The 16715-nt window shown below is 40.2% G+C and overlaps 4 protein-coding genes and 1 long non-coding RNA gene across 8 annotated transcripts; 2 read left to right on the forward strand and 3 right to left on the reverse strand.

Annotated features, from left to right (window-relative positions):
* Positions 1-7: 7 nt before the first annotated feature.
* LOC116920811 (brefeldin A-inhibited guanine nucleotide-exchange protein 1-like) lies at positions 8-6846 on the reverse strand. Its single transcript, XM_045172224.1, is given in 22 exon segments — positions 8-294; positions 359-745; positions 748-1180; positions 1251-1665; positions 1747-1876; positions 1937-2046; positions 2119-2524; positions 2602-2729; positions 2799-2921; positions 3009-3557; positions 3617-3725; positions 3787-3934; positions 4020-4337; positions 4398-4530; positions 4592-4940; positions 4998-5232; positions 5298-5586; positions 5643-5778; positions 5838-6017; positions 6081-6227; positions 6290-6477; positions 6545-6846. Coding segments are annotated over 22 exon segments (5181 nt in total). The 5' UTR covers positions 6672-6846; the 3' UTR covers positions 8-153.
* Positions 6847-7244: 398 nt separating this feature from the next.
* Positions 7245-10490, reverse strand: LOC116920813 (transmembrane protein 104). 2 transcript variants are annotated; one of them, XM_032926944.2, is made up of 11 exons: positions 10347-10490; positions 9763-9861; positions 9571-9692; positions 9280-9442; positions 9016-9201; positions 8919-8949; positions 8644-8849; positions 8484-8577; positions 8272-8411; positions 7961-8189; positions 7245-7892 (listed from the first exon to the last, which is right to left on the reverse strand). In XM_032926944.2, the coding sequence occupies exons 2-11, from the start codon at positions 9799-9801 to the stop codon at positions 7432-7434; spliced, it is 1671 nt and encodes a 556-aa protein (XP_032782835.2). In that variant the 5' UTR covers positions 9802-9861; positions 10347-10490; the 3' UTR covers positions 7245-7431. The 2 variants fall into 2 exon arrangements, with proteins under 2 accessions (XP_032782835.2, XP_032782832.2); XM_032926941.2 differs by lacking the exon at positions 10347-10490 and adding an exon at positions 10199-10231.
* Positions 10491-11495: 1005 nt separating this feature from the next.
* LOC116920818 (ribosome-binding protein 1) lies at positions 11496-14747 on the forward strand. The gene is made up of 7 exons (XM_032926952.2): positions 11496-11854; positions 11941-12234; positions 12339-13225; positions 14018-14091; positions 14162-14322; positions 14388-14549; positions 14615-14747. The coding sequence occupies exons 2-7, from the start codon at positions 12219-12221 to the stop codon at positions 14722-14724; spliced, it is 1410 nt and encodes a 469-aa protein (XP_032782843.2). The 5' UTR covers positions 11496-11854; positions 11941-12218; the 3' UTR covers positions 14725-14747.
* On the reverse strand, positions 14603-15336 carry LOC116920819. Its single transcript, XR_004392887.2, has 2 exons — positions 15102-15336; positions 14603-15018 (listed from the first exon to the last, which is right to left on the reverse strand). It is a non-coding gene; the product is annotated as an uncharacterized LOC116920819 (long non-coding RNA).
* On the forward strand, positions 14744-16509 carry LOC116920815 (putative glutathione-specific gamma-glutamylcyclotransferase 2). Of its 3 annotated transcripts, none has more exons than XM_032926947.2 (4): positions 14744-15006; positions 15104-15145; positions 15829-15977; positions 16079-16509. In XM_032926947.2, the coding sequence occupies exons 1-4, from the start codon at positions 14872-14874 to the stop codon at positions 16356-16358; spliced, it is 606 nt and encodes a 201-aa protein (XP_032782838.1). In that variant the 5' UTR covers positions 14744-14871; the 3' UTR covers positions 16359-16509. The 3 variants fall into 3 exon arrangements, with proteins under 3 accessions (XP_032782838.1, XP_032782839.1, XP_032782840.1); XM_032926948.2 differs by having other exon boundaries at positions 14747-15006; positions 15832-15977; XM_032926949.2 differs by lacking the exons at positions 15829-15977; positions 16079-16509 and adding an exon at positions 15334-15751 and having other exon boundaries at positions 14748-15006.
* Positions 16510-16715: the final 206 nt, after the last annotated feature.

The raw sequence follows: 16715 nt of genomic DNA on the forward strand, positions 1-16715 counted from the left end.
TTCTGGATAACTTCAAATTTTGTTTTTATTATTATTCTTTACCAAGGACGGTGAAGGAATCACTCGATACGGGAGCTAGAGGTTTACATATGGGGGCAACTAGGGGTATAAATTTTCAAAGTGCTAAACAACACCTAATAGATGCATAAATATTCATGGAGCGGCGGCAATGACTCGGAATACTTGACCGACTTTGAGAAAAATTTTTCTTAGCAATGACCGCAGTTCCGGTTTTAACTCAAAAGATACCAACTCACAAAGAAGCTGATGCCACCAACTGATGTGTGTTTTAAACTAAAAATTTTAAAGAGTTTAAGTCAATGTCAACATGCTATTTCGATCTCCTTAACGTTCATACCTTTTCGTCTGACAGTTGATTAATCTTCCAAAGGAAAAGAAGCATGAGGGGTGACCAAGCATCTCGATGACTCTCAGTCTCGAGGGTAACGTAGTACTCCAGTGCGTCCTTCCCCAAATGTGTTAGCTTATCCGCCACCATAGTCCATTCATTTTGTCGCCCTTCGTCGTGGTAAAGACGGAAAAGGATTCGCATTGCGCAAGCAAGACTTTGTGTTTCTTGTTTTAGTAGGTTTGGTCGGACAGGTCCTCGGAAACCCGCTTTCCATAAAACATTTCTCTGCGTTGAATTGGTGTTGAACTGGCGAGCAAAGTTATGCGACTTTGCCAAACAATCAACCATGAGTAGCAGGTGCTCCGTTGACATGAATTGAAACATTCCTTGGTCTTACAAAATTCAAAATTACAGAAAAATCTTAGAAAAACGGAAAATGATGATGCTGTACCGAGATCAAGATCCCTTTGGCTGGCCGAAATACTTTTCGCGGAAGCAAGCAAGTCTGCATCTTCTTTGCGGGTCGTAGATGGGAAAAAGACTATGTTGTCAATAGTGTGAATAAGCTCCAGCTGGACCTGGCACTGAACTAAAAGACCATTAAAAAGCCGCTGAGTGTCTTTAACTCCATTATCCGATTCAGCTGGTGCCGAATGGGGACTCCACGTCAACAGCGCATCAGGTAACGTTAGATGGAATATTTTATCAACGCAGCCGCAGATGCGTAGCCAGGAATCATCTCCCAGTTTTGGACCGTTGCTAATTACAAGATTTTCTAAGCAATTCACACCAGAGCGCGCAAGCTGCTCATTTTCCTGGGTTACACACCTGTGTTTAAAAAAACAGAGATTGCACGCTATGAGACCAAGAAAAAATTAAATAAATAGCAATTAGTTACCATAACAGCTGGGCGATGAAATCATCCATAAGCAGAGAACCAATCAAATCAAAATACTGCGTGATAACATCAACCATAGCGTACAGAGCGTGGTTACATGTGGTAGTTAACCAGTCGGATTTTTCGGACAACTGATCCGGCAATTTCGATTGATTGAAGATTCGAAATATAACTTTAAACAGATCCTTCCACCAGTGGGATCGAAACGTTGAGCCATATTGCTTAGCCATTTCGAAGAGAACCGTAAGCGCTCGAGTACGCACGTCCAGTTTGCAACGTCCGATAATACAGCTTAGCTCGAACAAAATCGGAAACCAACCACGAACCCATAGACGTTCCTCTTCAGGAATTAAGCCTAAGTTGGTTACAGCAGAGGTCAATTGGCTGTTGACCATTTCATCAGCAAGTTGAGCCCCTTGTTTAAAAAAAAAACGACAAATAAATTTTAAAAATGACACATAAAAAAGGAAAAAAAAAACACAAGTTCCTTGTTTACCTCCATCACGAAACAGAGCTGGTTGATCAGCAACGTGTCGTCCGCACAGCCTTATGAGGCGAATAGCCTCCATATTGGTATCTGGATACAGTGGATTGCAGGCGAATTCACTTAGGCACTTGACGCAATCCTGTCGGAAATAAAACATTTGAAAAACTGTCTAAAAAACTAGTACTCCTTATCAACTTACCTGAAAGCTATCGATCATTGCCGACATGTTAGTCACATAAAGTTCTGTAACTACTTTGTTTATGGTCTGGAAAGCAAGTTCTACAATTGCTTCGTCATTGTCCGATGCAGCTAAAGGGAACGAGAGCGCTTGTTTTATTGTGCGTTACGGTTTTACTAAAAATGTGCTATTGGCAATATTACCCAATAGAAAGACACAGAATATATTCTTCCATCCTGACTTGATATTGTCTGATTGGCTGTGTACCATCTGCGTGACGCAACGAACTACCATATCACGAATCGTGGGTGAACGATTACGTTTCATGATGTGTTCGAATGGTCTCAGAAAATCTTTCTGGAATCGGAAATTTGCCAGTTCTCCTTTCTCTATGAATTTCATTGCTAGCTGCCGCAGAGAGTCGACTGCGAAGAAAGCGATGTTCTCGTTACTACTCGTGCCCACTTTGTTGAAGTGATCGCCCAGGACCTCCCAAATACGCGACCATTGCAGACGAATACGTCCCATGTTGTAATAGGAGATTTCAACGATCTTCTGCAAACTGAACATGCGAGGTTGCGTTGTGTGCGCCAACTCCTCTAGCGAGATCTGGGTAATAGGTCCAGGAAAAAAAATTAGTCCTTGTACCTCATAGGCGCAAATTGAAAATGATCATTTGAATTAACCTGGCATAAGGCGCGGACGAAGTCGACGATCGCGTTTCCGTCCAATCTAGTGGAACCGGTAAAGATCCGATCAACTGCGACCACCACACTTTGGGAAATGGTTTCTCCGATGGACTCTTTGACACTGGCTGCATTCCGAAATAGCAAACGCTGTAGCAAGCGACTTACATCAAAACAGGATATTCAAAATTGCTTACGTTCGAGGGAGTTGATGCTGACGCTTGGAAGGTCAGAGAGATGTAGATTACTACCCGAAGAGGAAATACCTGGTAAGTTCAAATTCAAATTCATGGCGCCCAAATTCAAATTCAAATTGTTGCCTTGACAAGAAACAAACAACAAAAACGAACTTAGGCACATGTAGGGACAAGACAAAAGCACACCAACGAAGGTAAAACAATTTTTACCGGCTAAATTAGCACCTGTTGGAGATGTTGGTGTTCCTGTAATAAACTGGGGCCGAACACCTGTGCCTATTAGTTGAGCCAGCTCCAATTGACTGATACATTTGAGGATATCAAGCCAAGAGTGGCCTAGGTAATTGCCATCCGTATGTGCAACTGTTATGAGGGTCTTTATTGTGTCTATATTCTTTGTTTTTATCTCAGTGATTGGCGAGTTGGCAGTCAACAGGGTGAAGCGGGCCAAGGCTTGGATGAAAGCATCCCGTTCCAGAGCCATATGAAATATACAGGCTATACGGATGGCACAGCGGATACCGTCCAGACACAGTGTAGACACTTCCAAATCGTCGCAGTCTTGTAAACCAACACTAAATGAAGCTAAAAATGGTGTCCACGCAACTTTGAACATTGGTCGAACATGCTCTGAATGCGTAGCTGACGTAAATGGTGAGTGCACATGACTAACGGATTCCATTAATTGCCGGGCTGTTGACGACAAAGCTTCCATTTCCATGTTCCACAGGAGACGCCGTTTCTTTTCATTCGCTGCCCCTGCTATATTACTATGATAAATCACAGACATAACAAATGCTCAATGGCTAAGCATTTACCTGGTTTGCTGACTTTGTTGCCTAAAGCGCTGGACGAATGGGCTTTCATCTTGATCTCATTTCCTGCGATCTCATCGTAAATCTGGCTAAGGTATTCTTCAGGAAGATCCTATAGTTAACAAACATGATGATGATGATGGGCAAGAAAACAAAAGCCTTCGATTAGACACCTTTGAATCGTTGATGCCGCGGTTGTTTTTGATAAACTGTTCCTTAGTCATCTTGTTCTTGACTTGGGGTGAATGAAGGTCTGTTGTCAGCATTATGATTGAATATGCGAGTACATAAGGAGCATCAGCGCTAGCGAAAAGTCTAAGACTGTTAACGTAAAAATAAAAATAAAACATACATAAAAACGTAAATAATAAAACATGTTTTTAAAAACGCTAAAAAAGAAAAAAACCTCGAGTTGCATTCGCAGTAGCGAGCGGCAAACTTTTCCATCAGTCTGTCTATCTTTTGCGCTTCACCAGGAAGTCGAAAACCCTCTAGAAAATGGCGTAGGGCGCTAACGAAATCTTTCTCGTTGAAATCCAAAAGATCCACATAGGCGTACATAACTTCCTTGTTGAATTTGTCCGGTTCACCAAGAAAATCACCGACTACGGTCTTATCTAGTCGTTCTTCCGTCACGAGAAAGCGTGCTACATCAACTGCTTCTTCTCCAAGAAGCTTCTGTGACTGTAAGTATTGCAACCCTCTCCTCGGTTTTCTATTAAACCTGGATTGTAAATTGGTAATCAACTCATTATATCAAGACATAGAAAAATGCAAAAATTACATCACAATCCCCTGTTCCCATATCTCCTTCTGTTGTTTAATGGCTTCAAACTGTTTCGGTGTTGTCAATGTGCCATTGATGTAGCCATGGCCCTCATTTTCTTCGGTATGGTTCTCCTTTACCTTCTCGGCATCTAATGAACAAAAATGCATCAACGACAACAATTTTGAAGAATCTTCGTTAAAAACACAAACCGATATTGGACTGCGCATTAGGATTGATGTAGAGCTCACGGCTCCATTCAACCATACATTTCAAGATAGTCACGAGGCATTCGAGGCCTTTTATCCGCAAAGCTTTTTCTTGTACTGGTGTCGTCCTCAAGTCAACGACGTGCCGCCCTTGTGCGATCTTCGATAGTACATTAACCAATCGCTCAAAGATGTTGGCGGCCGACAGATCGCAATCATAATTCACATATAGGTCTACCACGCTCTGAGCATCAGCACAGATGCGCGTTAAGGCTTGCATTACTAACCAATGATGATCAAAGGTTGAACCAGGATTTTCGAGAATATTGAGAAAAATTTCGCGGAAAAATACCTACAATCGAACAGTGGGGAATCAATCTTAGTCGGAATCGAACAAAAACACACATACTTCAATTTGTTTTTTAAGCTGGGCTTTAAAGTTGTTCAGTAACGCGAGAAAAAGAGCTAGAGATAGCTCAGCCACTTCCGTTACGCTCGAAGCTCCGTCACGACTCAAAGCCACGCATAGGCACTGCCGGACAACGGAAAGAAAAACCGGGTGTTCGCGAAAAACTGGACCGGCATTTTGCACCACTGATAATAGAAGTTGCAATGACAAAAGCTTGGACCGCAGTTCATGAGATCTATGAGAAAAACAATCGGATTATCGTACGGGTTCATCCAAGTATATGCGATTCTAAATCCATACTTTGGGTCTGGAATGCCATCCGGCAAAGGTTTCATGGCCAACCGACAGAGCGAACGAAATACAAGATAAGCGTCTTTTTGCAAAACATGGGAGAAGCTATTCGATGTTCCAATTGGTTCTAAATCACCTCCACTGGAACTGGTGCCGCCAATTGTGTCAACACTGTCTTGTGAGGGCACTCGCGGCAGCGATGACGAACAAACTGAAACGATCGAAGGAGTAGGTCCACCGTTGCTTTGGCCTCCTTCACTTTGATTGTCACCTTCGATTTCTTTTTCTGTACTCGCATCTTAAGAAATAAAAAATTACTCATTATTTTCTAGAAAGTCGAAAGATTTAAAAAACCATTGACGGCTGTTGCGACGATGTCATCAACAATAAAGGAAACTATTTCGAGGGCTTCTAGTTTAGCTTCTCTTTTTAATACGTCAGCAGGTTCAACGGGGTTTTCCGGATTTGAGAACGTTGTTTCTTCTTCAATCTGAAATAAGGTTAATGAGTGGCTAAACATCACATACACTACTAGTTAAAATGACTTACAGCCTGATTTTCCATTCTCATGAAAATGACATTTAACATTTGTGTTAATGTTGCCTTGGCTGTTGTTTGATTAATTAAATTTTTGCTAGCCAGATAAATGTTGTAGCAGGTACGGACAGCCAGAAGTAGGGTCCCCTCATGAATTTCCACATGCTGAGATGTGACTACCGTTAATAAGGCCTATTAAAAGAAAAAAAGGGTATAAATATGCATTCATTATGTAATACCATGAGCCAAATTTACTTTTATAATTTGCAACTGAACACTTTCTTCTGTTGGGGTTCCAGTGAAACAGGCGCATATGGTTGCAACAACTCTGTCTATGAGTCGCCTTTGTGGATTATGTGGATCAAGTGACGTCCCACTCAAGTGACCATATGCGATTAGTTTCTGAAGAGATAGAACTCAATAGAACAACAAAATCTCACAAATGGATTAGAAGTATATACTACCTGCAAGCAGTCTAATGCAATTACAACAACCCTTGGAACTGAGCATTGGCAAGCTAATTCAAAAGGCAAGTAATGCTTTTCTGCATTGATAACATTTGCAGAATAATTTCGGGGGAGTGGAAGAGCAGCTGAGGTGCTACCTGTGCTCTTCTCAGTTGCTTCATGTTTCAGCTCTTCTTGTATGTCCTCTAATGGTGTAAAAGTGATATCAGACTACACAGTGATAAATTATGAATTTCAATCTCTTCAACATACCAAGGGCAGTTTCACAAGCTTTTCTCAATTGAGCCAAATGGCTTCGTTTGACTTCTTTGTCGGCGAGAATCTTCTCCAAACCTTTAACTATAAACATTTTGCTGAGATCCCCGGAAAGAATTCGCATGATTTCACGACAAAAAATGATACATTATTATTTCATAACTACAACCCAACAGCACTCGCACTCGTGGATGAAAATGTACACGTTTGCAACAATATTCCTATTAAAAAAAGCGACACATCACTAGCTCAGGAATATACAATCAGTTTTAGACCAGCTGTTTTTGACGTGTCTTGTCATCAGCTCTCACACAAGGATGCCATATATACGTATTTTGCTACGGCCCCTGCTCCCTGGTGCGCCTGTGCCTGGTCCGTGGTCCTGGTCCCTCTCTCTCCAATTCCTCCGTCTCCGTCTCCCGGTCCTCGTCTCCTAAACTCCGTTTTCTGTATGTTTCGGTATAAATTTATAGTTACATGCTTCAGCCTATAAGTCGATCGAAATCTCGAATATGTCAGCACTCAGAACTGTTTTTCTAAGACAAAAATGTACTAAACTAACATGAAATGACAGTGGTAATAAATTTCTACAAAAATTTTAACCTGCCCATTCTCTTATGAATTTACGGAACTGGTTGATGAACAAGTACAGAACACTTCATGAACAAATTTTAGTGGCACATTCTTTGAAGCTTGATTTATTTAAGAAACAACAGTGTATTGGGGCCAGAAATCTATAACGTAATCACGCATGAAAATATTACAAAATAGAGCGATTTTTTTCAATGACTGGAGATGCCTTGTGGTGTCAATATAGACCCACAGATCAGGCCAGAAAGACAAGTGCACTTTTGGTCGGAAAAACAACAATGGTAAGCCGAAGACTATTTGTCAGCCATCACGTGATTATAGGTGACGAAACCGATACTGGCACCGGCCCAAAGTAGGACGAACAATATAAAGCATACATGCTTGAAAGGTGATGCAAATACGTTGCGTACTTGGTCTTGAGGGAATTCTTTCTTCAGCTCCCTACGAGCATAAAAGGCCAACAGAGCGGGAATAACATACTGCACTCCCGCACCGGCATACGAGCCCGTAATTCCTACCAGAAATGAAATATCGCTCGTGACGATCGCTAACACAGTTGGGGGAATTAGAGCCAAGAGGGGGAAAAGCAATCGACGAACAAAAAAACAGTGGTCGGCTTCATCTTTACGCAAAAACAGTTGTTTCAGATTATTGCGTAGCGTTATGGTAATAATAGGAAAAGATGTGCTAAGGGTAAAAACGGGAAACAGCGTCAGAAAATAGAACATAATTTGTTGAGCCATGGAGACTGCCTCTAAATATAAAATAAAATTATTCCAGCATGCTTAACTGAAACAAATGTGATAAAACAGTTTATCAAACCTTTGGGCACGACGACGGCAAGAACAGTAGCGGTAAGATTACCGGACGGACCATGCGGACAACGATTGGGAACAAAGTTTAGGGTATAGAGGTCTTCCAGATGAGGAAATGCAAATATACCCGTTAACCCAAGCAAAAGGTAAAATCCAGCGATCAATATGTAATCCAAAGCCAAAAGTTTGTAAAGGCCGCGTTTTGGCGAGATGGGTGTCAGCAAAGAAGGTAAAGACTAGGAGTTAAAAAAAAACAAAAAAACACGAATAGTTTACACACCAAGCAAAGAAAATGACAAATAATTCATGAAGATTTACATGATGGCACATGAAAGAGTAGACACAGGCGCCGAACAGGTTAGGCAGACCATTTACATTGGCAACAGACGGATGGCCCTGGTCTTCCTTTGGTGAACTGAGCAGTCGTATACATGCTAATACGATCATTGCAATGAAAGCTAAAAATAGAAAATTAGGGATTTTATCAAGCACAAAAGTAAAATAGTTCTCGATATGGAAAGTAGCCTTACCAGTCCAGCGTACGATGCCAGTCAGAATTTGGAGGAATAACGTTTTCTGAACATTGAAAAACCCGAATGCTCCAATCACGGTTACAAAAATACTCTGTCAATCAAACCACATATACGTAATAAAAAACAGAGATTCAAAAACAAAACGTGGACGGCATACCAAAAAAAGTCGATAGGCATTGTCGCGACTAAGATCATATCCTTCCCAGCAGGCAACGGTACCGTTGAGCGTTTCATTACAAGGCACATCGATTGGAAAATAAGTACACGCAGTGTCACGAAGAGATTTTCCCACAGCAGCTCCGTATATGGCCAAATCACCGTATAAATATATCGTGATGCAAACGAAGAATAACACTGAACCAGCTACGTATTTGAAAAATAAGTTTGTAAAAATATTTCTTTCGTACTGTATGCAACACAATGTCAATTTACCACTGTTGAAGAACATGCTAGCCAGTTTGCCCTAGAAGTAGATTTGTCTAAGTTGTTTTTTTGTTTGTTTTTTTATTACTGAAAAAAAAAATTTTACCATTTCAATAGTCTCTTGAATGTCGCATTCTTCCAAATCGTTTTGCGGAGAGAGTAACACCATGTCTGACGTCCCATTTATGGCAGAAGATTGAAGGTGATCATCATCTTCGGATTGCATAATTGCGGTATATATGCTAGGATTACGGTGTGAAGAACGCTTTTTCCGCACCTTAACCCTCTCCAACTACGCCAAGTACATTTTAAAAGCCAAATATAAGCCAAATCAACGACCAAACGCTAGGGAAATATCGGTATTTAGTACCAGACTTTTGGTAGGTGATGATGATGCAGATGAGTCCGAATCATCTTGGCCAGAATTCAAACGTTCCATACTTTCTTTCTTGCTCAACAATTTAGCCCGCTTATTCCGTACAATGGCATTTGCCGCAGCCATAGATTCCACGACAAAAGTTAAAGTCATGTAACTGAATGCAAAACATATAGTTATAGGTAACTGATCATATAATTATTAATATTATTGGTATTGGATTGGATTGGTAGTAAATAAAAATAATATCCAACTGCTTTCACAAATACTTTACTGAGGCCTGACCTGATAGCTGATAGAGCTAGAATGACACAAAGGCTGATGATCCATCCGGCATTTGCAAATGCAGCTGGTAAAGTCAATGCACCAGTGCCTACTATCAAATTGAAAACATATATCAATCCTATCTGCAAAGAAAGAAAAATTTGATTAGAAATACACTTTTTAAGTGCAAAATTCTTTTGTATTTTCTTTTACAGATGGTGGGTATGTTGAGCTATCAGAATCTCTTGCCATTTCAATCTCACTGTTGGCTTTTGAACAAGGACAACTTCAAAGAACTTCTCTTAGCATTACCTGAATATAAACCATGAATAAAACCATTACTAAGCTGTTTCACTATAATTTACTTTCAAAAGTTAGCTGTTTGTAAAAGAATAAATAACAACTGTGAAAAACCCAGAATTTAGAAGCATGTTATTATGTAGGAAAAATTTAAACAATGCATTAATAGCATTAGGAATGATACTTGATGTTAAATTAAGAACTAAAGGCTACAGCAATTTCTCTGTAAAAAAAAATTTGTCTTTGAATTTACAGAATTGTATGTAAAAACCAGTAACTTAATATGGAACAGTAATTCTAATGAATGATTACTGGTGCATATAGAGTAAAAATTTAAATCCTTTGGTACCATTTGTGCAGTTCTTGCTATGAGGTAAACAAGGTACTTCGAAGTCTATGGTTAGGGTATCGAGCAGCAACTGACTATGTCTCAAAGATGATGAGTTTGAGACTGCAGTCAGTGCAAAAAATGTAACCAAAATAAAGGGGAGGAATACTTGGGTAGTTGTGGTTGGAAAAAAACCTCTCAAGTTACATTCCGAACACTATATGAAAAAAAAAAGCGGATAAACTCATAGCTATCACACACGATAAGATTTCTTCGATTATTTTAACACGAAGAAAAAAAATAACGAAAAATGACAAGCCTGTTCGAGGTTGCCATTTGTTTTTAAAGAGCAGGCAGAAAAAATTTTCATTGTTCTCTGACTTCTCTCGTCTCCTCTCGACTTCACGAATCGCGACTTGTCGTTTTCTGACGAACGATAACTATAGGTCCCTAGTCGAAATATATCAGTCTAGATTTGTTTGATTACATACAGTTTTCTTATGAATCAACAAAAATCTTTAAAATGCCAAAACTCAGAAATCTTCGTTTGCTGATAAGGGTCTGCGGTCTGGTAAACCCTGGATGGGAAGAGATGCCCGTCAGGCATACCAACATATTAAATATGCGTTCTAATTACCTTGTTAACATGAAGTTTATTGGTATGGGGTGAACAGTATTAAATGTCTTAATATAGTTACATGAAGTATGACTAATAGATAGATAATGATAGAATTTCACGTAACTGCGTGACGAAGTTATTATCCAGGTTGTAACACACACCTCCTTAAATTACATTCTGCATTTCCTGTGAACTTTCGCTTCTACCTTTTAAGTGATTTTAAACACGAACAGGAAATTTAAAAAAATCGATTTCTCCTAGTTCCCCATCACGATAATTTGCGTAGCATATAATCGCAATCTTTCTGCTATCCTTTAACTCGAAAAACGTTTATCTATATCTCTATTGAACCCCCATGGACCAGCTCCTATTGGTCGTTTAAAATCAGTAATTGTTTTGCACAAATTTGTACCAGCAACATTGCAAATGGCTAAAAAGGTGATACAAGAATTTTTAACCAAGCCCGGCTGTCGTAAATAAAATTCGAAAATCTATAAGCTTTTTGGTGATTATTGGTTAATCTTCAGCAGTAGTTTACGTCGTTTGATTTCATACAAGTATTATCTTTGATGGGCTTGCGGAAACCATAAACGACTTGGGTTGAAAGACTACTCCACAACAAACAAACGGTCACCATGACAACGCGGTTGACCACCTTACGCTTTATCATGCCACACTGTAGAATGTGTTGCGCAACCATAATGGATTGCCTTTTTAGTTTACAGAGTTGGACTAAGTTCTGAACAAAAAAAAAGTGTGTACCGTTTGTTCGTCAAGCTATATTGGATACTACGTGTTTCTTTTTGGAGTTCTGATTTTAGTAGAGTGGTAAAACCTGTACTTCTCAGCGTTGGCCTAAATTTGAACAACAATTTTAAAAAACAAAAACAGTGTTGTCTTTACAGCAGAGAAAGCGCAAAATAAGTTGTGACTTGTGTTCTGAGGATGTGGTTAACCACCAATCCAGTTTCATATTCAACATATCATATCTGATTTTGTTGAACTGTTCCACCAAAAAGTCATTTTGTGTATAAACGACAGTCCGATACGGCAATCTGGTGAATAAAGATAACATTAGTTTGTGTATAAGTCAACCATGTGATCTTTGGACATAAACACGTAGCGCATTTATATTTACATACAGGTTTCCAGTGAGACTCGTCACTTCATTGTCGGCTTGCGACTCGTGTGGACTCGGCTCCTTGGCTGAGAACTGAGAGAGGCACGTTCGAAAGTGTATACACCTAACTGCGCAACCACTTGTCGCATTTTGGATGTCTTTCCAATCTCAACTAGTAAAAAAATCACCCGCATATTACTCGGATTGCGAAGAAAACAACTGCCCTTTTAGTGTAGTTCTTCGTTTCCAGACATAGATTGTATCATTTGCGTGCTGACTATTGTTTACCTAGGCCCCGCATTATGTTGAAGTTGTCAGGTATGTACCAACCGACACCGTTGTCACGCATTGATTAATATAAAAAAAACTTAAGATTTTTTTTTCATTTCCTCCAAGTTATTTTTCTTTTCGGTTTTGGAAAGAAGGCTCTATGATGGATGACGTATCAGACTACATGACACCAATACCAATCTTTCTTCCAGAATTGCAAAATCCCAGTGACAATCAGACCGAATTCCAGTCACAGCATGAGTTTTCTCCCGACAGAAACGAAAACACCAACCGAAATCATTTGGCGACAAGCAGCTTCTGCTTGCAATTGACATTCAACGGAATCCGAGGAGCCGATCGGCCATCCTCCATTCAGTTATCATCTCAGTCCTTGGAAGACGAGGCCAGGCAATCCGAGGAACAACTAGCTGCCAGCCGGCAGACATTGTCTATACTAGAGGATGAAGTGCTCAAACTTGAACGAGCCAACAAAGAATTGTGTTCCGAAAGCGAGATTAGGGAGTTGTTAGTTTTAGAACAGGCTATTAATCGCTTGGAAGAAGAGCTGGCCCAGTGTCGAACCTCTGCTATCAACAGCAGCGAGGAACTAGTTCTTAAAACAGCCGCGGCCAAAGCTACTCGTACTAAACGTTTCGAAACCGAGTGCGCATTAAGGGAACTTCAACTCAGTATTTGTCGTCGTAAGCTCGAATACGCTACGGCTAAAGCTTTGAATGAGGAAGATGAGGGTAGTTGCTCTTCTGACGAAGATTCGTCCATCTCCGTCTCTAACCTACCTGAAGAAGAGGAACGGATCAACATTTTACAAAACGAATTAGAAGAATTGAACCAATTAAACAACCGTGCACTTTCAGAAGCTAAGGAAGCCGAACTATTGAACGCTAACAGACAAAGTGAATTGGCACGGGCTCAGTTGGATGTGGAGCAAAAAATTTCCATGGGAAGGAGCGAGTGCGAAGCTCGGCGTCAAAACCTGGATGAAAAACGTCGACAGCTGGAAATAAATTGTTCTTATCTGGTTAAGTAAAATTAAAAACCAACAAAAACCATTACCATCAATAACTTTTTTTTGTATCAATTCGGTTAGGTTACCCTCCGCCAAAAGACTGCACATGCCAAACTTGGAGAAATCGCTCTTCTCCAGCAAATAGCTTTGATCGACGCAGCCCGAAAGGTTGAAAATCTTGAACGTTTGGCACAAAATCTCATTGGCGCCAATAGTTCTTCATATAATGGATGAAAAGACGCGGACAATGATGAAAGACAGTTTCCTTAGTACCTGGTGGGACTTGCGTTGATGAGCTTTCACCCAAAAACTATGGTTTCATAATGTTGTTTCGCTACTGATGTCGTGGATTTTGTTTTCTTCGTCACTGATTATCTCACTCGATGGTTTGCAGAGTTCGTGATCACGGATTTCAGTTTGAGGTTACACACTGTTTCATTATGTTTTTTCTAACAATTGTTCATCTGTTCAGCTTTAATCTTGATAGTCATGAAAGAATACAGAGATTGCAGAGAATTGCAATACTTTTTTCTAATCAATATAGGCTTTAACAAACAGAACTCCATACGACGTGAACAAAAATTCGTTTTAGCAATAGAAGAGCAAAGAACGTTCACATTTGATTCTAGCAATGAAGTAATGCCTTCTACCTGCAGGTGGCCTGCTAGACCGGTTCTCTCGGTTTATTTGGTATTTTACGTGCAGACGAATTCGACTATCTAGCGTTTCGGAATATTGGTCTTTAAATCGTATTTTCAAATCTTTTTCACTACAGCAACGTATTAACTAGAACTCAGAATGAAGAATGCAGAAGAACTCCAACAAAAATTATACTTTTTGCTTGAACAACTCCAGGAAATGGCTAGACAGCTCCCTCTGTAAGTTACAGGATTGGAATATTTATTCAATATCTAAAAAAAAATAATAAAAATTTACCGTCTGTCTTAGACAATATCAGCAACGAATGCCATACGAGCTGTTATCTGGCCTGGCCAACTGTCTTTTGAATGAAACCATATTTAAGATTGTAGAAGGCCTCACGGAAATACAACAGGTCACAGAGAAACAACTACTCCAACAGCGTTTAAAGCTACTGCACAGACATCGAGGTGATAGAACCTATGGCAACTGCATTTCAATAATAAAAAATAATTCTAATCAATAATTACATCAGCTGAGAAGGAAGCCCTGGCCAAGAAAACACCTGACTCTGTAACTGAGGCTGAAAAAATGCAAGTAGCCAACCACCCAGTTGAATTAAAGCAAGCTGATATGAATCTTATACTTCAGTTAGACCAAGTTGTAGCTGATCAACAAGGCACACTTGAAAAAGCTGGTAGTTTGTTTTTGTTTTATTGCAGTTAATCTTGGTGGCTTTAATCACTGTCGTATCTTAAACAGGAGTCCCAGGTTTTTATTTAACCAGCAACCCTCAAGAGATACAAGTTCAAATGTATGTGTTGGAATTTATTTTAAAACTGGGAAAAGAATCAGAAAATAATACTTCATGATATTCATGAACTGCTACAAAATATTCTTTGTACTGTTTTCTTGACATGACAACACGGTCTCATCGGTCAAAACTTTAAAGCAGACGGAAAGAACTTCAGACGACGCGTCTTGTGTACTGTACAGTGTCACTGTCACTCGTTTCAGTCATGTGGGTGTTTGGTTATGGGTCGTTAATATGGAAAGTCGATTTTCCTTACGAGAGGCGAGTCATTGGTTACATTAAAGGGTACGTCCGGCGCTTCTGGCAAGCCAGTATTGATCACCGTGGAGTCCCCGGAAAGGTCGGTAACGATCTAAGGGAATCAAGTTTAGCAGAATTTGATTCTCAATATCGCGCATCAATTCACTTTGTTTAAATTTTGTTTTCTATACTTACAGCCGGGAAGAGTTGTTACTTTGATTCCGTCAAATGATCCCGAGGTATTTTTGAAATCTTTTATTTACTATCATTTTGCGTGTGGGTGAAAATATAAAGGATGAACGATGATAAAGCATAAAGCACATTTTTGTCGTGGAAGACTGTTAGCTGAATTGTTCATAGATGGCAGTCCTAGTATTAGAAGCGCACTATTTCGTGAATCATTTATGAAATTGGCTTACTTGTTAAGGACAAAGTATGGGGCGTTGCTTACGAATTACCCGAAGATCAAGTTGACCAAATAAAGGGCCGATTAGACGAGAGAGAGAAGCGTTACCAAACCAATCTCAACGTTCCTTTCTATCCTAAACAAATATCCTCAAACAAATCAAGCGTACTGGTTCATGTCTACGTGGCTCCAACATTCGGCCCGCTCTTTTTGGGTGAAACCGACGCGGTAGCCATGGCTGAACAGATCAAATCTGCACGCGGACCGAGCGGTGACAATCTAGACTATCTAGCGAAGCTCTTTGAATTCATGAGAGATGAGGTGGGATCCGACGCCGAAGAAGATACCCACCTAACAATGCTATTCCGGCTCTGTTTCCCATAAAAATTCCATCATAGCGATATGAAATTTCAAATACATATTACAGTGCAAAATCAAATGCGTGCTAAACGAGTGAATTTTAGCATTTATATCTTTAATTTTCAAATGATTGTTTATCAATACTGTTTGGGTAAGCAGGAAAAAGTCTGGGGCGTTGCCTACCATATTGCAGCTCAAGATGTGGAGCGAGTGTCACGATACCTGGACTACCGGGAGAAAGATGGCTACCGGAGGATTGAAACCGTATTCCATCCTCATTGCAACAACGACAGCCAACAAAACGAGTAACTTTTGACATTTTTCCACAGCCTCCGACGTGGTTAATTGGACCAACAAATTTCGATTACGCGTAAAAACTCTAATTGCAACACGTACGCACAAACAGATGGTGCCCATTCTCGTTGGAGTGTTACCTGGCGACAAGCGACAACCCGTTTTACACTGGCCACGAACCAATTGAACAGATCGCCCGTCAAATAGCGACGGCCAGCGGACCGAGTGGCACCAATCGAGAATACTTGTACAAATTGGCGACAGCTTTGCGACAACTTGTCGTGGAGGACAGCTTCACGGAGATAATCACCAAGGGCGATCCTCATTTGTTTGAACTCGAAAATCTTGTTCGAGCTTTGGAAGAGGCCGGCGACGGCATCAGTCATCATTGAAACGAGTGCACACCACAACCAACAGGATGACACGCTAGAATGAAAAACCCCAGCTATTCCACTCCCCCATTCCTTTTTATTATATGTTTTTGATGCTCAAAAGAAAAAGAAAAGAATCCTAATAATATAATAAAATAACACGCCCCTCGAACTCTTACTGTTTTTGTTGTCTATTTGAGTGTCTGTGTTTGTGTCTGAGCTTGTCACCGCATCTAATGGATGATGGTCCCGCGATAAAAGAAAGGGAAAAAAAAATGACTAAATAGAAGAGGTGTCTACAACAGACTTATCATTCGACATCGTCGAAAACCAAAGAGAGTGAACAAAAAAATTCAAAAAAGAGCGTCGAGAGCGGAT

This window comes from Daphnia magna, linkage group LG4 (assembly GCF_020631705.1).
Source record: "Daphnia magna isolate NIES linkage group LG4, ASM2063170v1.1, whole genome shotgun sequence".
Lineage (NCBI taxonomy): Eukaryota > Metazoa > Arthropoda > Branchiopoda > Diplostraca > Daphniidae > Daphnia > Daphnia magna.